Raw genomic sequence first — 25,005 nt, forward strand, 5'->3', positions numbered from 1 at the left:
GAAATTGCATGGAAATGGAAGGAGACCCTCAAGGTTATACAAAATTTCATACAAGAGGAAGTGAGGGGAAAGGGGAAAATAATACAAGGGGGAGAAATGAATGACAGTAGAGGGGGTAGAGAGAGAAGAGGGGAGGGGCGGGGAGGGGAGGGGGGATAGGAGAGGATAGGAAACGCAGCAGAATACAACAGACACTAGTATGGCAATATGTAAATCAATGGATGTGTAACTGATGTGATTCTGCAATCTGTATACGGGGTAAAAATCGGAGTTCATAACCCACTTGAATCAAAGTGTGAAATATGATATATCAAGAACTATGTAATGTTTTGAACAACCAACAATAAAAAAAAATTTTTAAAAACAAAAAAAAAACAAAATTAGCTATATACATATGAGTCTATTGCTGGACTCCATTTCATTCCACTGATTTATAAGTGTATGATACTACATTACCTTTATTTCAGCATCTTAAGTCTTGAAGTCATATAACATAATCCTCTGGATTCTTGGAGTCTTTTCAAAATAATTTTGTCTATTCTAAAATCTCTTAATTTCCATATAAACTTGAGGGAAAGTTTCATAATTTTCATAAAGCTATCTACTGGGATTTTGATTACACCAAATTTATAGATTAATTCAGAATGTTGAATACCAGAAAGATTAACACTGTTAGGGTTACATTTGTTTTGATCCATAGTTTCTTTCAGCAGTGTTTTGCAGGTTTTAGTCAGCAGCATTCCTATATTTTAAAATTTTCTTTCTAAATATGTCATATTCTTTTGAAACTACCATAAATGATATTTTTATATTTTGAATTATTTATTGCTAACATATAAGAATGCAATGTATTTTGAATCTTTATCATGTAACTGTAATCTTCCTAAATTCCATTTATAGTCCTGTAATAGGTTTATTGTAAAACCCTTAGGATTTTCTAAATAATTATAATTTAATCTCCAAAACCAGATATAACCACTTAATACAGAAACTTATTAAGGGTATCTTTTTAAAAAAAATTCCGAAGCTCTGACAATCTTCTGTTGTATTGCATATTCACTGGCTTACCTCTTAAGTGTGTAGAGGCCCCTCACAAGAGGAACCATCAGCTGCCCTGTCCTTTTCCAAGTTCTAAAAGAGCAGCTGCCTGTAGTCTATATTTATATAATGACTTAGCAGAAGAGACAGATGGTTGGGATTTTTCCCCCAACTTTAATCCTGTTTTTCAAATAAAAATAAGTATTATTTGCTTTAAAAAATATTTTTAGTTATAGAGATGGACACAATACATTTATTTCATTTTTTTTAATGTGGTGTTTAGGATCGAACCCAGTACCTCACACGTCTGAGGCAAGCACTCTACCACTGAGCTACAATCCAGCCTTATTTCCTTTTTTTAAAAGACTTTTTTTAAGTTACTGATAGACCTTTATTTTATTTATTTATACGCGGTGCTAAGAATCCAACCCAGGGCCTCACACATGCCAGGGAAGTCCGCTACCGCTGAGCCCCAGCCTCAGCCCCAGCACCCTTATTTCCTTTTTATGTAAGTATTTTTGTTGTTTACTCTCAAAGGAACAATACAGAAAGGCATTAAAACTGATTAAAAAATCACTCTCAGGCTCTTTTTCTGACATAACTCTTGCACATATCTTAGTAGAGGGAAAATGGAGAGAGCATTGGTATAGCCAAGAAAAAAGCAATAAGAAAAAAGTGTATCCCAGAAATAGAGGAGAGGGCACGGCAATTCCCCAGTTCTAGAAGCAAGAATGGCCAACATTCTGGTGAAAAGACACTGCTCTTCTCCGATAGGCAGAGAAAGGCCTAGGAATACACAAAAGCCACAGCAACAGGACCCAGGATGCTGATGTCCAAAGGCCCTTGAGAGAAGCTGGGGCCTTGCCGCCAAACCACGCCCACTCTGGACGGCGGGAGGGGGCGCGGGACGCGGGTGGAGACGTTGGCGGTGACGTAGCCTCACGTGATCCGTTGCGCACCTCACTACAGCGGCAGTTCCAGCGTTCGCTCGCTCCCACTAGGCGGTAGCTGCGCAGGTTGCCCTTTCGGCGAGCGGGCCGGGGGTGGCCCAGAAAAGTAGGAGGCGCCGGAGAAGCGGGTAAGGACCCGGAGGGGGCCCCTGGGGCAAGCAAGGGAGAGCAGACCCCTTCCTGGGGGTCCAGCTCCTTCTGGAAAGAGACTATCAATGAGACACGCAGCTCCCAGTCCAGCAGAGGCTCCGCAGCGGCGGGGGAGATGGGGGGACGGTCCCGATCCCCTGGAAACACCTGTCTGCGCCAGAACCCAGCATTTTCCACACCCCTGCCCCGCCCCCGTCGTCTGGTGCAGAAAATGGTGGTCAGCTTGGGGGCGGGGCTGGACCGAGTGCGGTGAGGAAGGGGCCGGGGCCGAGCACTAGGCTACAGCAGCCCCCTGTGCCCCCACCTCGGTCTGCAGGTCTGCAGACTAAGAGTCGCGGCGGCGCGGCCGGCGGCGAGAATCCGGAGGAGCAGGAGGAGACGGCAAGGATAGGCCCAGGTGGGTGCGAGGGGCAGTGCTGGGAGGCGGGGAGGGGGGCAGAGGGAGGTGTGCAAAGCCCAGTCTGAGACCCCCAACTCCCCTCTGCATCCCCCCCCCCCGCCCCGTCTCTCCCTTCATCTCTGTCCTCCATTTTGGTGCCTGCGGAGGCCAGGAGATGCATCTGCAGGGAAAATGGTGGGCTTTGAGGGAGGGAGGGGTTGGACCCGGCCCCCTAGAGGGCGCGCGGGGCCTCTCAGGTGGGAAAATGCAATTCACAAAAGGCCTTTCAAATCTAGGCCTCTGTGTTTTGAAAAGTGCGTAGTAGGGCCTCTGTCCTCGGTGCTGATCTGTCCATTAAGGATTCAGTCCCTTCTGTCTCTTGTCTTCTAGGAGTAATGGAGTCCAAAGAGAAACAAGTGTTAAAAAATCTCAGCAAGGAAAACAACCATCAGGAAAATGAAGAAAAGGGTGAAAAGGAGCAAGATGCTAATAAAAGGGAGCCCTTGGCCCTCCCTTTGGAAGCTGGTGAATACTTTGTGCCTAGAGGAAATCGTAGGCGATTCCGTGTTAGGCAGCCCATCCTGCACTATAGATGGGACCTGATGCACAGGCTTGGAGAGCCCCAGGCAAGGATGAGAGAAGAGAATATGGAAAGGTTTGGGGAGGAGGTGAGACAGCTCATGGAAAAGCTGAGGGAAAGGCAGTTGAGTCATAGCCTGCGTGCAGTTAGCACTGACCCCCCTCACCATGACCATCATGATGAGTTTTGCCTTATGCCCTGAATCCTGATGTTTTCCTTGAGGTTAACAGAGGAACCCCTGCTTCCTAAACTTACGTATTTGTGATGAATTTGTTGTGAACCTTTTGATGTTATTTGTATCTTGTGGGTCTCCTGGTACCAGCTTCTAGTTGAATGTTGTGTGTTTGACCCAGTTTGTAAGTTTCTGTCAGCAGGGGACTTTTACATATTGCATGGAAAGATGCTCATTATTATATTGTGAAGTTAATAAAGCAATTTAAAAAAGCATCCTTTTTTACTTAATATATGTGAATAGATATAGTTATATAAAGTAAATAGTGTTGCTTTCTTTGTGTTGGAATTCTAAGGGATTTTTATTTTTATCCATATTTTCACATTTTTGCAAACATTACATTATTTATTGAGTTTAATTACCCTATAAAAGTAATATGAGCACTTACTAAACACTTGTTACAGAATCTCAATTTTAGCTCACTTTTGGGATCTGTTATTTAGAAATAAAAGAGACATCTCTTTAGAGGTAATTTATCAGTAATATGAAGATAATAATCATCTCCATGGTTGCTGTATGGACCAGATGAAGTAATAAGTTTCTGAGCTTTCTCCAAATTTTCATTTAAAAAAATTAGAAAATAAATGTAATGGTTACTATGTGACAAAAGAAAGAACTGCAGTTTGAGCAAGGAGGGGGGACAGATGGCATAGAAAGTGCACTGTGATTAGAAGTGATTATGAGTAAACATTTAAAACATGAAGCCACATTTATGCTTCCAATGAAAATGGAGTAAGAGGAAGTGTATTTACTTCCTAACTGAAGCATCTAGAACCTGAACAAAATATATGAAACAATAGTTTGCAGGTATTAAACATTGGTGAAGAGCAAATCTGAAAGGGGGAGTAAATAACATACACCTTATAATTGTTCACAACTTACTGCATATAGGATTCATAATGTGGAAATAAATGTAAGTCAATAACCAAAGGCCAGAAGAAGAGAAATGTAAGTATGTGATTGTAAGTGTGTAGTCTATGCATTTAATACAATTCAGAGATCCTGATACATTAAATACTTATGGTATACCCCCTAAAACAACCATTAAAATGTTAAAGCTAATAAGACACTGTATGAGATAAAATAGAGTCCTCAAAATGTTAGGTAGCAGCAATGAGAACCAATAACATAGCAGGGTCACACGGTTTCTCTGAAATTGCCTTTAATGAACAATCAAGTAACTTGTAGAACAATAACAGGTGTACTAGTCCTGAGAATAAACAAGTGGAAACAAAGGGAGTCCATTAAGAAATACTTCAAGAAATCAAGAACAATGGGGCTAACTCCTGTCAGGGTCTACCTAGGTCATTGTATAGTTGGGATTTATGGCCTTAGGTTTCTCAGTGTATTTCAGAAAGGAAATTTCATTAATGGCACAGGTGCACTAGGATGAAGTCTGTCCAGTTATTGACCCCAGCACCTGTAGCAACATGAAATTTATTTGTAGATGAAGCCCCACCCCCATAGGATGGCCACAATCACAGTTCTGTAGAGGACCAACTAGGGTCAAAAACTCCCCCACTGTATATAAAGAAGGAGATGAATATCTGATTGGTAAAGACTGCAGAAGGTGGAACCCAGTTCTGATGTAAGCATCAAACAGTAATAAATTTGGAAGCAGCATTGTTTTCTTTGATGTTCTCTGCTCGGAAACGGCCCACGGCCCACTCTCTGGAGTGTGTTTTGCTTGAGCCTTATTTCACTTATAGTAAAATGCTATTCCATGGCTTTTGGTGTCTTGACTTCAAATTTGTTTCATTGGAACATAAGAACTGAGGTTTGGAGCTTCAGCTCCCCACTCTCCTGTGACAAAAATACTCAGTCAAAAATATTACAGGAAAAAGAGAACACAGAGTAGATGGGACAAATGGAAACAAATCACAAGTTGGTTGAATTAAGTCCAAACATACCAATAATTACATTAATGTAAATGATCTATAAACACCTCAATTATAAAGCAGAGATTGTCAAATTCAATATAAAAGAGTAACACAATTATATGCTGTCTATAAGAATCCTATTTTAAATTTAAAGATACGAATTGGTTACAAGTAAAATGATTGAAAAGATGAATAATTTAACTAATCAAAACTTAAATATTTGTCTATACTGATATAAGACAATAAATTATAGAACAGAGAATATCAGGAATAAATGGGGTCAATACATAATTTTAAGTGGCAAATTTGTCAAGAAGACAGTAATCCTAAACATTCACATAGTACAATGCTTCAAAATAAATGAAGCAAAAATTGCCAGGCACAGTGGCACATGCCTGTAATCCCAGCGGTTTGGGAGGCTGAGGCAGGAGGATTGAGAGTTCAAAGCCAGCCTCAGCAACAGTGAGGTGCTAAGCAACTCAGTGAGACCCTGTCTCTAAATAAAATACAAAATAGGGCTTGGGATATGGCTCAGTGATTGAGTGCCCAGCCAAAATCCCCAGTAATCCCCCACAAAAAAAATACATGAAGCAAAAATTCATAGAATTGCAAGGAAAAATAAACAATCCAAATAAAGTCAGATATTTCAAGTGTCTCTAAAAAACTGATAGAATGAGTATTCAGAAAATCAACATAATTCAATAATAACACCAACCTGTCTGACTAGTTGACAATTGCAAAACTTGCAACCAAAAATAGTAGTATATATATTTGTTTCACATGCACATGGAATATTTACCAAGGTAGCCCGTATTCATAGCCATAAAATAAGTTTCAACAATGTTAACAGGATTGAAATTATAAAACCTGTGTTCTCTGAGCACAATGGAATTAAATAAGGAATCAGTAAGAAAAAGATCTCTGGAAAAGCCCCAGTTTTAAAATTAGGAACAAACGACACATATAAATATCCCATGGCTCAAAGAAGAAATGAAAAAAAGAAGTTAATTGGGGATACAGCCCAGTGGTAGATCACTTGTGTAGCATGTGTAAGGCCCTGGATTCAAAAGCCAAAGGGCGGGGGGAGGAGAAATAGAAATTATAAGGTACTTTTACTTTTAATTGCATGGAAATGAAAACACAACATACGATAATTTATAGGATATGGTAAAAGAAGCACATAGAAATTTGTAGAACTTAATATATACATAAGAAAAGAAGAAAGCTGCCAGGTGCAGGGGCACTCTCCTGTAATCAGTCACAGAGACTCGGGAGGCTGAGGCAGGAGGATTATAATTTCAAGGCAGCATGGAAAAGTTAGTGAGATCATGTCTTAAAAAAAAAAAAAAAGATCTGGGAATGTAGTTCAGTGGTGTGATGCTTCTGGGTTCAATCAATCCCCAGTACCACAAAAGTGAGAGAGAGAGAGAGAGAGAGAGAGAGAGAGAGAGAAGAGAAGCCCTACAACTGTTAAATAAATGAATTTTTTATTTAAAATACTTCTTTCAAAGACACTATATTGAGATGGCTTTACTGGTAATTCTGCCAAACATTTAATGATGACATACACTAATTAGCTATGTAAAAATCTTCCAGGAAGTTGAAGAGGAGGGAATATTTCCCAACTTCATTTATGAGGCTAGAATTACTCAGATAATTAAGCCAGACAATTGCATTACAAGGAAAGATAATTAGAAATCAATCTTCCTCGGGATCATATATGCAAAGATCATCTTTTTTTCCTTCTTTCCTTTCTCCAGTGACAGGATTGAAAACAGGGCTTTATGCATATTAATCAAGTATTCTGCAAAAGAGTACACTCCCAGTCTTGTGCAAAAATTTTTAAAACGTCAGTAAATGCATTTATGACTACTCAAAGTTATCCCCACTATTATGTATGACTATAATGCATTAACAAAATATTTTTAAAAGGCCCCCCAAACAAAAAAATAGTAAAATCAAATTCAATAATATATAAAAATACAATACATCATGACCAAATAAGTTATATCACAGGAAGCCAAAGTAGGGTTAATATTTGAAAAAAAATGTAATTCAGTACATTACATACTGAAAAATAAAAACCATGTGATCATCTCGACCAAGAGTACAAAACAACATTTGCTAAAATTCCAAATCCTTTAGTGATTAAGATACTTAGCAACTCAAAAAATTAGACAATAAGAGAACAAACAACCCAATCAACAAATGGGCCAAGGACCTGAACAGACACTTCTCAGAGGAGGACATACAATCAATCAACAAGTACATGAAAAAATGCTCACCATCTCTAGCAGTCAGAGAAATGCAAATCAAAACCACCCTAAGATACCATCTCACTCCAGTTAGATTGGCAGCCATTATGAAGTCAAACAACAACAAGTGCTGGCGAGGATGTGGGGAAAAGGGTACACTTGTACATTGCTGGTGGGACTGCAAATTGGTGCAGCCAATTTGGAAAGCAGTATGGAGATTCCTGGGAAAGCTGGGAATGGAGCCACCATTTGACCCAGCTATTCCCCTTCTCGGTCTATTCCCTAAAGACCTAAAAAGAGCATGCTACAGGGACACTGCTACATCGATGTTCATAGCAGCACAATTCACCATAGCAAGACTGTGGAACCAACCTAGATGCCCTTCAATAGATGAATGGATAAAAAAATGTGGCATTTATACACAATGGAGTATTACTCTGCATTAAAAAATGACAAAATCATAGAATTTACAGGGAAATGGATGGCATTAGAGCAGATTATGCTAAGTGAAGCTAGCCAATCCCTAAAAAACAAATGCCAAATGTCTTCTTTGATATAAGGAGAGTAACTAAGAACAGAGTAGGGACGAAGAGCATGAGAAGAAGATTAACATTTAACAGGGATGAGAGGTGGGAGGGAAAGGGAGAGAGAAGGGAAATTGCATGGAAATGGAAGGAGACCCTCAGAGTTATACAAAAGTACATACAAGAGGAAGTGAGGGGAAAGGGAAAAATAATACAAGGGGGACAAATGAATGTCAGTAGAGGGGGCAGAGAGAGAAGAGGCGAGGGGCGGGGAGGGGAGGGGGGATAGTAGAGGATAGGAAAGGCAGCAGAACACAACAGACACTAGTATGGCAATATGTAAATCAATGGATGTGTAACTGATGTGATTCTGCAATCTGTATATGGGGTAAAAATGGGAGCTCATAACCCACTTGAATCAAAGTGTGAAATATGATATATCAAGAATTATGTAATGTTTTGAACAGCCAACAATAAAAAAATTAAAAAAAAATAAAAAAAAGATACTTAGCAACCATGAATAGGTAAAATACATCCCCTTACCAAAAAAAAAAAAGTATATATAGAAATATACATAATGTGTGTATAAAGACTAAATATTTTTCCCCTCTTGCAATGAGGCATAATAAAGAATCAGTGAACTTGAAGACAGGTCAGTTGACACTATCTAGTCTCAGCAGAATAAAGAAAAAAAAGAATGTAAAGAGGCAAAGAGTCTTCTATAATGCCATCAAGCATCTCAACATAATATGAGTTCCAGAAGAAGAGAATGGAACAAAGGAATACTTGAAGAAATAAGAGCTGAAAACTTTCCAAAATTTTTTAATTAATTTATTTATTTTAGAGCAGAATGCATTTTGTTATATAGTACACAAATGGAGCACAACTTCTCAGTTTTTTGTTTGTTTGTATTGTGGTGCTGTGGATTCAACCCAGGGCCTTCTGCATGTGAGGCAGGCACTCTATCAACCGAGCTATGTCCTTAGCCTCTTGAGCAAACTTCTCATTCCTCTGACTGTACGTGGTTCAGAGTCACTCCACTAGTGTAATCATACATGCATATGGGGTAATAATATCTGTGTCGTTCTACCATTCTTCACATCCCCTCAACCCTACCCCTCTCCACACCCCTCTCCAAATTTGTTAAAACACATGAATCTACACACCCAAGAAACTCCATGAACTCCAAGTAGGATAAATGTAGAGATACACACTTGGATATAATAATAAAACTTTTAAAAGACAAGGAAAGATAAACTTCAAGACAGAGGCCACACAATATGTATAAGGGATAAGGGCTCCTCAATAAGATTAGCAGCCAATTTCTTTTTTTAATGTTTTTTTAGTTGTAGATGGACACAATACCTTTATTTTCTTTATTTAATTTGTTCATGTGGTACTGTGGATAGTACCCAGTGCCTCATGCATGTTAGGCAAGGGCTCTACCACTGAGCCACAACCCTAGCCCCAAGATTAGTAGCCAATTTCTCAATACAAACTTTGGAAATCAGAAGGCAGTAGGATGATAAATTTGAAATGCTGAAACAAAGAAAACCAGTAAACAAAGAATTCTATATCTAGCAACCATGTATAGAACTGTCATTTTAAAATTAGGGAGAAATCAAGATATTTCATATAATCAAAATCAGAGTTCACTAACACTGAACCAACAATATGATAAAGTGCTAATGGAAGTATTTCAGGTTGAAATGAAAAGACATAGGCATCCATAAAAACCAGTGTTTTCACGATTCTGGTTTGAAACTCCTTTTTTTCCTCTATATGAAAGGATAAATGTATAAAACAGCAATGAGAAAAATATTCAAGATCTGAAAAATACTTGCAACAAGAGAATGAATCAGTAATTAAGAATTCAGTAAAATTATATAATACAATATAACCACACACAAAAGTTATGTTTCTATAAACCAACAATGAAAAAAAAAGAGAATTAGAAAACACATTTACTTACAAAAACATTGAAAAGAATAAAACACTTAGAAATCAGCTTCGTCAAGGTCTATGACAGCTAAAACTATGAAATATTCCTGTGAAAAAAATTAAAATAATGCTATGAATTTGGTGTGGCTTGTTTCCCAGGTTTTCAGGTGTTGGAAGCTTGTTCCATGGTGTGGTGTTGTGGCAAAATGATGTGGAACCTTTAAGGCATGGGACCAAATAAGATGTTCTTAGGTTGTGGGGGGAGCTGCCCTCAGAAGTAGCTCTCATGGGACACATGAGCTCTTGCAAGATCAAGTTATTATAAAAGGAAGCACAGCTCCTGAATTGCTTTTTTGGCTTCCTGTTTGGCAATGTGATTTCTTATTCCTGTACATGCTCCTGCCACTGTGATACCATTGGTCATGAGGGTTTAACCAGAACAGAGCTGATACTGGTGCCATACTTCTGAACTTCCACAACAGTGAAATAAATGATATCTTTCCTTCATAAATCTTTTTCTTCATAAAGTTGCCTCAGATATACAGACTAATATAGACTTTAAATGAATTAAATAAGTTATACATTTGTGAATCAAAAGGCTTAATAACATTAAGATTACAAAATCATCCAAATTGTTTTACAAATTCAATGTGATTACTATCAAAATCCAAATGACTTTTTTTGCATAAATAGTAAATAAATAGAAAACATAAATAGAAATAGAAAGGAAAAAATAGAAATACAGAAGAAACAAAATCAAAATAGAAATGTTAATACTAAAATTCATATGGAACTACAAGGATTTGTGTTTGTGTGTGTGTTTGCACCTGCAACATATATTCTTAATCTTTAATGATTGGTAAAATGCATCAATTGACAAAGTTTTGTGGACCTAATCAGTACTGGGGTTCAAAGGACAGATATTTCTGGGGATCTTCCTAAACTTAAACATGGTATTTCCTATAATCTTATGAAAGTATCTAAATATAAGATAGTGAAAAAATTAACTACATAGCCTTGTCTAAATCTTTCATAGTAATAGAATCCATTGCTCTAAACTATCCCATAGTGGGCATAGATACTCTGACACAACAAATAATTAAATTAAATCTTTGACACTTACAAATTGGTTTGATAAAATGGTACCCATGGACTGCCAGTTAAAATAGCTAAGATGGTTCAATGTGAATTAAAACAGGGACTTTAAGGATTAAAACCTATAAGACCTAATTAATGGATGGACAATTATCTCCACTGCTTCTCCATTTGTACCCCAGTTTTGTCTCTTCTTAAACCTAAAGAAAAATAAATGAGAACTTGGTATAGATTACCACAACCTTGATGCTGTGGTCCCATCCTTTAATGCTCCTATATCCAATATACAATATTATTAAAACTACTTTTAACTGTCAACAACTGGTAAATATTTTACCATTATACCTTTCACTAGTATTATCTATTCAGCAACTACTTTAACAGCCTCTCAGCTGCAGTTTGCCTTCAATTTCAAGGAATGCAGTATACATTTTACTAGATTTCCCATGAGGTAATTCACAACTTTATCATCACAATCTTTATAGTTAAGATATTAAATGCAACCACCTTTCTTCAGTTATACAAGTATGGTATTATGTCAATAACATCTTTCTCCAAGGAAGTTCATTTGATACATTCATTAACACCAAAAACATTTATCTTTTCATCCTTTTGGATTCTGGAAGCAAGATATTCCTCATTTAAAAGTTTCACTTAATCTCACGAATGCTTCTTTTACAAACAAGCTCATTTTATTTTTTATTTAAAGTTTTATATATATATATATATATATATATATATATATAAATATGTGTGTGTGTGTGTGTGTGTATATATATATATATTTATTTAGTTAGTTAGTTGTAGTTGGACACAATACCTTTATTTTAGTTATTTATTTTCTTTATGTGGTGCTGAGGATCGAACCCAGTGCCTAGCACATGCTAGGCAAGTACTCTACCACTGAGCCACAACCCCAGCCCAAACCAGCTGATTTTAAATTGGAGTTTAAAGGGAGTTGTTCAAGGAAACCATTATGTCTTTCAGCTACCTGGTATCCATTGGAGCATTAAGAGTTCTATAAGACACTTTTTCCAAGAGTCCAGCATTATACATTTTGTGTATAATGGTTACTATTAGTAATGTCCAGAACTCCAAAGAGAATGAGGAATGTCCCAATGAGACCTGGTATTATGACCTTAGTGTATGTAGACATGTGATCATATTTATGAAACCAGACAACTCCTCTGTATTTAGTCAGGTTTCCATCAGTATAAAGAAATAACTGACGCAGGCCACATATGGAATAATGACGGTTTATTTTGACTCATTGTTCTGGACATTTAAATTCAATATCAGGGGGCCCCCCAATTGGTTTGGCCTCTGATGAGGATGGCATAGACATTGGCAGAAGTACATGTCAGAGTAAATGGTCACATTACAAGGCAGGAAGTGGGTGTGGGGGGAGGAGAGACAACCAGGAATCTCATGATCATTTTGGAGAGCATACCTTCAATAACCATAGGAACTTGCCTCTAAAAGGTCAACATCTCCTCCCAACAGTGCAGTCTTGAGGGCCAAGCATCTTTGTATGGATTTTTGGGAGACACTTAACATCAAAACCACAGCACCCTTCTTGAAAATAATACAGGCTGGGGGGAAATCAACCTCAAGAAACAAAAGCCTATCAAGTGTAACTACACACAATTCTTTTGGATATTGATTTTGTTACTATTGGCCTGAGTGTTTTCATTGACTTGCAATCTGGAGGGCAAACTCTTAAAATAAGTCATTGTTTCAACCAAATATGGCAGGGGCTGGCATTGTGGCTCAGTGGTAGAGCACTCGCCTAGCATGTGTGAGGCCCTGGGTTCGATTCTCAGTATCACATAAAAATAAAGATATTGTGTTCAACTACAACTAAAAAATAAATATCCAAAAAAATATGACAAAGCTGCAGATTAGCCACCAAGATTGGCTAATACATACACTATAGCCACAACACATTATTTGTTTGTCAAAGCTAATCAAACTGACATCTGAAGCAAGAGGTCCGTAGTAACTGGCTAAATTGTAAGGGCTGACTAGAGGTTAATATTAAAGTTCCAACTATGCCTATGGATATTTTATTTAATTTTTTATACTGGGGATTGAACCCAGGGGCACTTTAACTACTGTGTCACATCCCCAGACCTTTTAATATATATATTTTTTCAGACAGGGTCTTGCTACATTGCTGAGGCTGGACTCAAACTTTGCCATCCTCCTGCCTCAGCCTCCTGAGTCACTGGGATTACAGGCATGTGCCACTATGCCCGACCCCATGGCTATTTTAAGTAGTAAAAAACATGAAACCACATTAACAATATACCTCTAAATATATAAATATGTTATTTAAAACCTATTTACAGCAGAATTTCTCTCAATCCTTCTGGGAAAAAAACCTTAGACTTTTGGGAACTTTTAGAATTCGCCCCCCACTTAATTGGGCTGAGATCACCACCCCATTAGTGCCCATATCTTGCCTTTCCTAAAACACTGACAAAATAGACATGAGAAATTTATTGCTTTTCTTTTTGATATTAGACATTCTATTGTTTCCTGAATTCATTGCTTACTTAGCCCATGATGTTTGTATTTATTCACTTCTATACTCTGCCTAAAGGGAAATCCAGTAGAGGTTAATACTGTTGGCATTACTATGAAAATTAATAGAGAACATTGCTTCTTTTTCCCTCAGGAGACAACTGACTCTTCACTTCTTGATTGCCAGGTGAGAGACTTTCTATTCCAGCACTTTTCCCCACTCCTTCCCCTTCATCTTTCTACCAGTTAGCTCCTGCCTTACCTATACAACCATGACCACCACAACTATTACCTTTTGTTAACTTACAAACAAATACCATAAAATTTTGCATCTATTTAACTGAACCATCTGTTCATTCCTTCCAGCAATATAATGTTTGGACCTGTCACCTTGACCCAATAAATCCACCAAGAAATGATTATCACAAAATATATACAATTCATATTGATAACACATTTTATAACTCCACCAAAGATACTGTTAGAAATGCTGAAAATTTCAACTATATTTTCTGCCTAATGTTATATAAGTAGGAAACTTATTTACAGCTGGCTTCCAAAGACTCCTCATACTTTAACATGTTTTCTTTCTTTTTATTCTCATAATAACATATTTTCAGGGCTACTTAATACCCCAAATAATTGGACTTAAAATGGATGTAAAGGTATCCAGGGGATAATTGTAATATATTTCTATATTAATTCTGTCTAATTGCAATTTTGAGGCCTTGGCTAGAGGCCTGTCAGTTCTTCTTGGGAAGCTGATTAACTCTATACTCCAAACTTCTTCCCTTATCCAGTTCTCACCCTCTGGGCCATTATGCACCAGCCCTATTTGCTCAGGGCCCAGATACCAGACAGCTAGGGATAGACTCTATACCCTGGAGCCTGATAAATTATTAAAATTAGCCAATCCATAGAGAGGCAGTAGAACCTAGTTGAAGACCCACCACATGCCATACATAAGTAATTCTTTACAACTCCAGCTGTTATTCAGATGTAACTCCAATGGCAGTCCTAACTGGCAGCCTTCTCTAGTTTGAAGCTGTAAGTAACAAAAAGTCCTGAATTTTATTTTTCCACATGACAGTATGGTGTTTCCTGCCATCAAGAATCTTAAAATCTTAAAAAAAATCACTCCTTGGATTCTAGGGTTGTAGCTTAGTGTGAGGCATTGGGTTTGATCCTTGGCACCACATAAAATAATAAATAAATAAAATAAAGATAGTGTGTCCATCAACAACTAAAATATATATTAAAAATACTCCTTGCTCACATTGTATATAAAAACAAACTCAAAATGTGCCAAAGACCTAAATATAACAACTTAAACCATAAAACTCTTAGAAAAAAACAGAGGAGAAAATCTTCAAGACGTTGGATTTGGTGATAGACTTTTAGAAATGACATTCAAAGCATGGACAAAAGAAAATAGATACATTAGTTTTCTCAAAAATTAAAAATAAACTTTTGGTATTGAAAGACATTATCAAGAAAGTGAAAAAAGTCTACAGAATAGGAAGAAATATTTGCAAATAATATATCTGATAAGGGTTGCATACCCCAAATGTATACAGAACTCTTACAATTCAACAATGAAAAGGCAAACAACCAATTTTAAAAATGGGCAAATGACTTGAATAGATATTTTTTCAAGGAAATTATACAACTATCAAATAAGCACATGAAAAATATGCTCAAAATCATTATTGGTTGGGAAAATGCAAATCAAAACTACTTTTCACCCAGTAAAATGATAAACATTAAAAACTGGAAATTAAAATCGTAAAGATATGGTAAAATTGAAATCAAATATACATTGCTGGTAGGAATGCAAATTATTGAAGCTGCTATGGAACACAGCTTGGTGGTTCCTCAAGAATGTAAGCACTCATAGCTTTATACCCAAGAGAAATAAAATCATACACCCACACAAAATCTTTTACATGAATATTTATGGCAGCATTATTCATGACAGTCAAAAGTTAGGAACAACCCAAATATCCATTAATATGTGAATAGATTAAATATAATGTGATATATATATATATACATATATATATATACAATGAAATATTATTCATGCATAAAAAGGAATGAAGAATTATATAGTCTACCATGTGGATGAACCTTGAAAATATTATGTAGAATAAAAGAAGACAGACAATATTTCAATTTATATGAAATATCCAGAATAGGTAAATCCATGGAGATAGAAAGCAGATTAGTTTTTGCTAGGGACCAAGAGGATCAGGAATTAGAAATGACTGTCTAATGGATATGGGGTCTGTTTGGGGGTAGATGAGACTGTTTTGGAAATAAGTAGAAGTAATGGTTTCATATCATGTTCACTGCTCTACATGACACTGAATTGATCATTTTAAAAAGGTCGATTTTATTTTACAGGAATTTCCCATAAAAAGAAGAATAATTATAGCCCTGTTTTTTAAATAATATGTATATGAAAGTATATTCTCTAGGCCAGAGGCCTTCATCTTTTTTATATTATGTACCCCTCTGAACATCTAATGAAAGCAATGAACCCTATTTTTAGCAAATGTAGACATCAAATAAAATTTATATATACTGTCTGTCCTCTACCATCACTGCACACATTATTCGAAGATAATTTTGGGGGATTCATAGGCTAATAATGCCTGAACTCAAGGAGTAAGTAAGCTCCTTTTTAACAAGTTTTAGCTACTGTTTGTCTCTTTCCCTTCCCATCTCATTTCCAAGCATGGACAAAAGTAGCAACTTCTCCATTCTGTCTTCTCTCTTTCTCATTGCTTGTATTTCTTCATTATGTCAACTCTCTCATGTGTCAGCTTTCTTAGGTTCCTAGGGTACAGATCTTCTTCCCACAAATGTGCATATACTCAACTATTTTCTGAACAGCAAACATTTCATACCATTTTGAGCCAGTCACAGACTTCCTCAGTTGAGAACACCTGTTCTAGGGGAATCAGTATGGTCATCATGTCAGATTTTTTTTCTTGGAAATTAAACCTTTTATTAAACGATTTTTACACAAAAGGGAAAATGCCCATCTAGGAAAAAAACTGAAAAACTTATGCTCCAGAGAGTAAATATAAATAAAACAAAATTTTAAATTTGTTTAAAAGAAAATCAAACCTCTATCTCAACTACTTGCTTCCCTCCTTGATGATCCATCCCGTGCCCATTATGTGAAAGTCTGAATCACAGGCAGAATGAACATCAGCGACTGGGTGTGAGAAGTATATCTAAGGAGTAGGTGCCTTGGGATAAAAGAATGGCAAGAAATTCCTCAGAGAGGCATTAATGGCCAGTAGTCCTAAAAGAACATGCAGCCCCTCTCTGATAACCAGAGAAGAATAAATACACAATACAGAGTGAAGGGGACCACATTTGACCTCTGTAATTAGCAAAAAACAAAATGAATGACGGGACCTCACGCGGTGGAGTTGGGAGAGAGGGGGCGGGGGCAGGGGTGGGGGTGGTAGTGAAGGGAAGAAAGGGCTGGCTCCTGACGCACTTTCTGCTGGTGGGAGGGAAACTAGGGACCCGAGCCCACTGATGACGTTTTTGTCACGTGACCAGGAGCCGACGTGTGCAGAAGTCCCTCTCCTCCAGGTACCAGCTCCCTATTGCCGTGGAAGAAGGCAGACTTCAGACTGAGGGACAGAGGCGGGCAACTGCCCTATAGACCTGCAGGTCGGTACAAGCCGGGGGGTCGCTGAGGTGGGAATGGTAACTGACAGAGGCTATAAAGGATCTCTTCTGCTTCTATACACTACCCATTTTCCACCCCCATTCATTTTGGCGCAGAGAATTGTGTGAGTGTTGGAGAATAGATCTGGGTAGCATCTTTTATTTCTCTGGAGAAATCTGGGCTTCTGACAGAAGGAAATGTGAGAAGGAGTCATCTTCCCGGGATAACTACAAATCCGTCGCTGTCTGTGGACCCCTGGGTAGGGATGACAGAAGGCAAAAACCTGCGCGGATCCAGGATTGGATTTTCTCTCTACTCCTTTCCAGATGCCCACCCATTTGGTGCAAGAAATGGAGGGTTTGGTGATGGTGAGCTCCAGAGGGGTCAGTGGTAGAGAATGGATCCCAGTTGGCATCTCCTAGAAAGTGGGTGATTGGTCTATATCTGATGGAGGGCCATGGAGAAGACCTGAGGAAATGGCCTAATCCCTGCAGGGCAGTGGGAGGAGGGCACAGGCTGTCACCCCAGGAATGTGGAGGGTGGACCCTGAAACCCATCCAGTCCTAAGTTCTTCCTGTGTCTTCTCCACCCTCCATCCATTTTGGAGCCAGAAATGCTGGGCCACAAGGGCCAGGGTCAGGGAGGTTTGTCAGTGGTGGGGGAGAGGAGGTGCTGCAGTGGGGAGGATCCAACCCTCTATTGAAGAGGAGTCACTTCTGAACTAGGGAGGGTTGCCAGGAGGTAGTATGGAACAAAAATTCTACTGAGTTTGGAAGTGATTTGTCTCTTGCATTGCAGGAAAATGTGGTGTTAATGTGTATGTGGGGAGGAAGGGGGTTACTGGATTGCTCTGGTCATTTCTCCCATGCCCTCTGCTCTGTCATCTCCATTTTCAGGGAAGTGATGGGCTTTGTGATGTCTGGGTGCACAGATGGGGAAATGGGATGTTTGTAATGCAGACACCTGAGTGGAAAGTAAGGATGGAAAGTAAGGGTGGGAGTGCACCTGGAAGGTGGGATAGGTTCAGGAGACCCCTACCTCAAGAAAGGCAAGTGCTATCAGGACTGTGTTCCATTCCCTAGGCCCTCAATATTCAGTGTCTCCTTTTTATCTGAACATCACGTCCTGAACCCATTCATTTTAGTATAAGAAAAGGTGACATAGGATTTTTTTTGGGGGGGTGGAATTCAGTGACATTGAAATACTTCAGAAATAATTGTTCTCACTGCCAAGTAATAGATAAAGAAAGAGTCTTAGGGGAATACTGTAGAAGGGGAATATGAGAAAGCAAGGGAAAAGGTAGAGGGTGATAGGAGTTGGATAAGTGGTTGACAAATAGTTTGAAAAGAATCCGTGTCCCAGTTGCCATTCATTCTCTCAGTCCCTCGTTCACCATATGTCTCCTGTCTCTCTATAGGTCTTCAGGTCTGTGGTTGTGGGCATCAACCCAGAAAAGAGGAGAAAAGACCTGAAGAAGTGCAGGTCAGTGGGACCTGCCCCAGGACCCCTAGGAATAGGAGTTACTTAAGCTAGAGCAAAAGTTGGGGAGGCCACTGCCTGTAATGCTTCCTCCAATCCTCTCTAGTGCAGTTTCAGAATACATGACCTTTGTCAAGACCCTAAGGGAATATGATACTTTATGGCTAGTGAGGATAGAGGGGAAGAATAAGGAATTGTGAGAAAGGAGGTTGTGGCCTTTGTAATGTCCCGGGATATCAGAGTAGCCCTGAAATCTGATAACTGGCCATTGTTCTGTTCTGTCTACAGTTTTTAGAATCTTACAATTGCAGGTTAGAGGGGGGTTGAAGGGGTGGGGAAGAAAACTTCCAGGTATTCCTTCAGGTCTATGTATATTGGGAGTCCCCAGTTAAAACTGGCATGGTATAGCAAAGGCCAGAGCAAAGATTACTGTCCACTTTCCCCTACACATTTCTCAGTATACTTCTTCCCGCCTTATCTGCAGGGAGACACACCTGTAAAATTTTTTGCAAGGTTGAGTCATGTGAACATGTGTGAAGTGAAAGTAAGGGTGGGAGTGCACCTGGAAGATGGGATAGGTTCAGGAGACCCCAACTCAAGAAAGGCAAGTGCTATCAGGACTGTGTTCATTCCCTAGGCCCTCAATATTCAGTGTCTCCTTTTTATCATAGGACAGAAAAAGGAGAAAATATCTCAACATGGAAAAATTCTACAAAGAAAATGAAGGAAAGCCAGAAAATGAGGGAAAGACGGAAGATGAAGGGAGTACAGAAGATGAAGGAAAATCAGATGAAGAAGAAAAGCCAGACGAGGAGGGGAAGCCAGCAAGGGAGGGAAAGCTAGAGGATGAGGGAGAGCCAGAGGAGAAGGGACAATCGAAAGATGGGGGCAAGGCAGAAAAGCAGGGCAAGTCGGAAGGTCAGAGCAAGTCACCAGGGGAGGGCAAGCCAGAATCCCAGGCAAAGCCAGCCAGCGAGCCGCGGGACGCCGAAAAGCGCCCCGCTGAAGATTATGTGCCCCGGAAAGCCAAAAGAAAAACGGACAGGGGCACAGACGATTCCCCCAAGGACTCTCAGGAGGACTTACAGGACAGGCATTTGAGCAGTGAGGAGATGATGAGAGAATGTGCAGATGTGTCAAGGGCTCAGGAAGAGCTAAGGAAAAAACAACAGAAAATGGGTAGTTTTCACTGGATGCAAAGAGATGCTCAGGATGCCTTCAACCCAAGGGGCCAGCGGGGTGTCAGGGGAGTGAGGGGCGGAGGTAGGGGCCAGAAGGACTTAGAAGATGTTCCATTTGTCTAATTCTTTGGCCTTTAATTATGATTTCTCTGATGAGAATATTGCCAGCCCTGCTTTCCCTGGCAGGCATTTGCCAGGCTATGTGCTTTAACCTTATGCTGATACTTACCTTTAGGTGTCACTCTTGTTACCAGCAGACTTTTGACCTAACTATAGTGCTGTCTTTTAGTAGAGGATTTTCACCCATGTGCATGGAAGAAATGTTCATGGTACATTGTAAAACAACAATAAAAAACAGTTTTTCAGAACCATATATGCAGTATCAGCCAATTTTTGAAAGAATATATATTGTTACATAATATATCCATGCACAGGGAAAACTATACAACTGAATAGACTAATAATAATAATAATAATAATAATAATAATAATTTTCTCTGTGTGGTGGGACTAAAGCAGATGATTCTTTTTCCTCATCTATTTTTTCCATTATAAAACACACGTTGCTTTTGTCATAAAAGAAATAATAAAAAATAAACAGTAGGAAACCAATGTATACTAGACAATTAAAAGAATTATTTGTTGAGTTTATGAAGGCAGGAAGACACTCAAATTGTTTTCAGAATACAAAATGATAGGAAAAACTCACATTACCTTTATGACTTGATGTTAAAGTAATAAACCTGGTGGTTCCTAAAGATATATTGTTAAAAGGGACATCCAACTATCTGGGAAATGGTGAGAAAATTTCTAGGGTTGTGGAGTAGATCATATGCAGTCCTGAGTGCAGGAGCTATGTTGGGTTAGCTCCTACTTTCTACCATGCACTAGCAACACTGGATTAAACAACTGAGGGAGGGCTGAGGGAGGTATCACCTGTACCCAGCAATAGATCCTGGAAGCTGAGAGGTAAGTGCATCCTTCCCTGGGTAATATCCTATGTGCTAGGCTTTGTGCCCCTTCTCCAGGACCCTATTCCCTCCTAAGGCTCCCACTACTGGTGATGGACTGGAGTCCTCAAGGTAACAAAACCCCTTTCCTTTCCCTAGAGTCCCTGGTGACTTGAAATGTACTATATTACCATCTAAACTTGGAATAACATCCCTCTTTTAACTTTATAGTTAATCTTGACAAAGTGTGGAGAAATGCTTTGTAAAACATTGAATAATATTTGTCAGGCATTATAATAATTACCCCACTAGACTTGCCCTATTCAAAGCAAAGTATTAATATTACTTATTTTGTACTCTTCATAATGGAAATTTAAATTAATACAAAGGGCTTGGGGTTTAGCTCACTGGTAGTATTCTCAAAGCCCTTGGTTTGATCCCTAGCACAGCAAAACAAGCAAATAAACAAACACATTAACAACTGAATCAGAAGATCTCAGTTCTTGACCCAGTTCTGCCTTTGATTGAATATATAACCTTGAGTGTGTAATTTCATTCTTTTAAAATATTTTTAGTTGTGGATGGACAGAATACTTTTATTTATTTATTTATTTTTGTGGTGCTGAGGATCGAACCCAGTGCCTCATATGTGCCAGGCAAGTGCTCTACCACTGAGCCACAACCCCAGCCCTGTAATTTCACTATTTAGCAATTGAAATTCACCACTTAAAAAGGAACACAGCAGGAGAGGAAGTATACCACAATTCATTGCTAAATGATTTAACATTGGATATAGTAATGGTTTTCAAAATTTGCTAGCTACTAGCTGACTACCTGCATCAGAATTCTAGCTATTTTGTTGAAAATGCAGAATCCTGGATTTCACATTAGACTCGATGCATCAGAATACCTTCTGATTTGTCTCCACAATATGTGTGTATGTGTCTTCCACTATTAGTTCATTTTTATTCTTATTAAGTGGTTACATGCACAGAATTTTAAAATCTAATAATATAAAATAACATTAAAATTGCCATCTGCCTTACCATTTCTCATTCCAATCCCTAGGATCAACTACCATAAATATTTCAGTTTTTTTTCCTTTGATCTTTATCTCCATATTTCTGAATAATATGAGCATGCTGCTATCTTTTGTCTTACCTTTATTTTATTTATTTATCTTTATGTGGTGCTGAGGATTGAACCCAGTTCCTCACACAAGTGCTCTACTATTGAGCCACAACAGCCCACATGCTGCTATCTTTTAAAAAATTATTGAAGTGCAATGCACATGCCATAAAATTTACCCCTTTAAAGTACACAAGTTGATGTTTTTTAGTATGTTAACAGAGTTCTGAAACCATCACATCGCCTAGTTCCAAGAGAGATATTTTCATCACCATAAAAATAAACCCTGCACCCACTAGCACATAATAGTGTGCCCATTACACCATGCCCTTAGCATCTGGCAAGCACAAATCTCTTATGTTTCTCTGCATTTACCCATTCTGGAAATTTCATATAAACAGAATCATGATATGTGGTCTGTTATGTCTGGCCTCTTGCCATTTTTTCTAGGTTCATCTCTGTTGCACTTATATCATTACTAAACACTTGTGTACAATATTTGTGATATATATATATATATATATATATTCAACAATTCCATATATATATATATATATATATATATATATATATATGGAATTGTTGAATTGTGTGATCATTTGTTGATACTTGGATTCATCTAAGCTTACACTAAGGTAGCTAACAACTCCAAAGACTCAGTAGCCTAATATGACAAAGGTTTATTCTTCAAACTTTATGAAATTTAGGGATAGAAAAACTCTGGAGCACCTCAGAGATCCAGACTAATTATGATGCCAGTGCAGCAGAGCAAAAGAATCCCTAGAGATCTCACACTCATATTTTACACTGTGGTCTAAGAATGACATAAATCACTACTGTTCACATCCCACTTCTGCATATTTTTAGCTCCTTGAGTTCTGACAAGCAATTTCAAGAGAGGTATTATTATGCCCTCTATATAGGTGACTGAATTGAGGCTCAAAGAGATAACTGATTTATACATAATGGTAAAGGGAAGAGCCCAGATTGAAATCCAGGTTTATTTGGCTCTAGATAACCTTTAACCAGTTTTCTTTCATAAGCCCAAGAATTTAAATTTTATCTGCAGTCACATTGGTTACAATAAAAGTGATGAGTTTGAAAAAAAATAATTTTTTTCTGTACTTTATTGTCCAATCAGTCCTTTAGGATGTCAGAAAATGGTAGTTAGCTCAGATGACAAAGAACAATGGCACAATGACACTGCTTCCTCCACCATCAATGCCTAAAAAAGGGATTTTCACACCAATTCACAGCTCAGCTGCACTGACCCTCAAATTATGAGCTGTGTCTGCAGTGAGTGTGGGTGTTCAGAAAGGTGGTGACACCTCTTTTCTCTTGAGCTGTAAGACTGCATATTCCTGCAGAGAGGCTTCCCTTTGCCTAAGGTCTCATACTTTTGGGCCTGGGGTGACTTGAACATCAGAAACACTCCTTGAAGCAGACAAAGAACTGAAGTCACCATGAAAACCCCAAAACATACCCATGTGATGATACTCAGGTCCTTTTTGGAGTCTAAGCAAGGAAGGTTAGGTTTATTTTCCCAACTGCATCTCTACCCTAACTGTTCTGGTGGCTGGTTCCCTTGACCCTGAGAGAACAGTTCAACCCTCCAACCTTAACCACACATTGTCTGGTCAAAGCCAGATTGCAAATGGATTTTGACAGGACAAGTACTTTAAATTTTTATATGATGGAGTTTTATTTCCATCTTGACAAAAACCTTCTACCTACCCCAAATGTATGTCCAGTCCTCTTTAGGGCAGGAGAAACGTACAGTTTTATGACTAATAATGACAAGAGTTACTGTCCTTGAAGACTATTGAACCAATCACCCATTCATGTTGAGACAATAGATGATGGCCAATGTTGCTAAGAAAGACCATATAAACAGGAGATATCAACTTTACTTCTCCCTCATTCCCCTCTCAAACCTAAGAAATGCTTTTGTAATAAGGAGAGATATGTTCCAGAGAAGAGGCCCCAACTCCTTATATACTACAATTCACTATAGCAAGAGTCTGTGATGCTACACCACCAAAACTCATGTTCCCGGTGCCTGCTTAAACTGGACACCTGAACAGAACATAAGAGAATGTTCTTCCTGTTCTCCAACACCATGCTAACAAATATTGAGTAAAAATGCCTGCAGAGGACAGCAAGAGATAAACTCCCCCCCCCCCGGGGAGTAGCACAAGGGGAAAACAAAGCCAAGTGGGAAAAACTAAAGGTGAATGGGAAAAGAACATCAAATGCTTCACAAATTCTGACTAAATTAAAGCAAATATCCATAATTAAAAGTTTATCAGAAGGAAAGATGTGAACATACCCAGGAATAAAATCCATTTACCTCAGTAATTACTGCCTTATACCCATCCAGATTTCAAGTAAAAATTATGAGATATACAAATAGGCAAGAAAATAAAAAACATTATGAAGAGACAAAGCAATCATCAGAAGCAGAATCAGATATGGTAGAGATCTTGGAGCTATCAGAGAGTGTAAACTCATGATCATTGCTCCACTCTGGCAAAGCAAATCCACTGGGTAGTGGATTCCCAGATATCCTCATGTATTTTAAATACAACCATTTAAAGTCTTTGGCAGTTGTCCTAAGGGCACACAGCAAATGAGGAAACATTTCTTCAAGAAAATCTACTAAAATTTAATAGGAACAATGAGAATATGTGGCATTATAAATAAGACTCTCTATTTCCCTTTCCCCTCCTGTCTCAGCATGATGAAAACAATCCAGCAGGGTGCCACCAAGAAGAGTGTTCTATCTCCACCCCCCCCCCCAATCTCACTACTGAAAGATCAATCATAGTATATTTCCAGAAGACAGAACTTCTCATCCTACCTTGAATTATCTGTTACAGAGGCCAGGTTTTGAGTAAGTTTGTCTGAGTGGTAAGGACTCCCTTCTGCCAAGTCCCTACTCATTAGAAAGATGCTTTACCATTAGCACAGAGTGCTGAGAATATAGGGGCCTCCAGTTGCCTGGGAGGCACAAGCTGGGAAGA

The 25,005-nt window shown here is 38.5% G+C and overlaps 2 protein-coding genes across 2 annotated transcripts; both read left to right on the top strand.

Moving 5' to 3' along the window:
- The first annotated feature begins 1,970 nt into the window (after positions 1-1,970).
- LOC124079695 (protein BEX1) lies at positions 1,971-3,544 on the top strand. Its single transcript, XM_046425365.2, has 3 exons — positions 1,971-2,116; positions 2,455-2,535; positions 2,908-3,544. Exon 3 carries the CDS (start codon positions 2,913-2,915, stop codon positions 3,297-3,299), a length of 387 nt encoding a protein of 128 aa, XP_046281321.1. The 5' UTR covers positions 1,971-2,116; positions 2,455-2,535; positions 2,908-2,912; the 3' UTR covers positions 3,300-3,544.
- A 13,564-nt stretch (positions 3,545-17,108) lies between these two features.
- Tceal5 (transcription elongation factor A like 5) lies at positions 17,109-20,275 on the top strand. The gene is made up of 3 exons (XM_058572920.1): positions 17,109-17,246; positions 18,662-18,726; positions 19,395-20,275. Exon 3 carries the CDS (start codon positions 19,422-19,424, stop codon positions 20,025-20,027), a length of 606 nt encoding a protein of 201 aa, XP_058428903.1. The 5' UTR covers positions 17,109-17,246; positions 18,662-18,726; positions 19,395-19,421; the 3' UTR covers positions 20,028-20,275.
- Positions 20,276-25,005: the final 4,730 nt, after the last annotated feature.

Source organism: Marmota monax, unplaced genomic scaffold (genome assembly GCF_021218885.2).
Source record: "Marmota monax isolate L192 unplaced genomic scaffold, Marmota_monax_Labrador192_F-V1.1 WCK01_AAM20220418_F8-fsc00176, whole genome shotgun sequence".
In the NCBI taxonomy this organism is placed as follows: Eukaryota; Metazoa; Chordata; class Mammalia; order Rodentia; family Sciuridae; genus Marmota; species Marmota monax.

What these genes read in the sequence shown, in the direction of transcription:
- LOC124079695 (XM_046425365.2), top strand. Translation starts at nt 2,913, where the DNA reads ATGGAGTCCAAAGAGAAACAAGTGTTAAAAAATCTCAGCAAGGAAAAC.
- Tceal5 (XM_058572920.1), top strand. Translation starts at nt 19,422, where the DNA reads ATGGAAAAATTCTACAAAGAAAATGAAGGAAAGCCAGAAAATGAGGGA.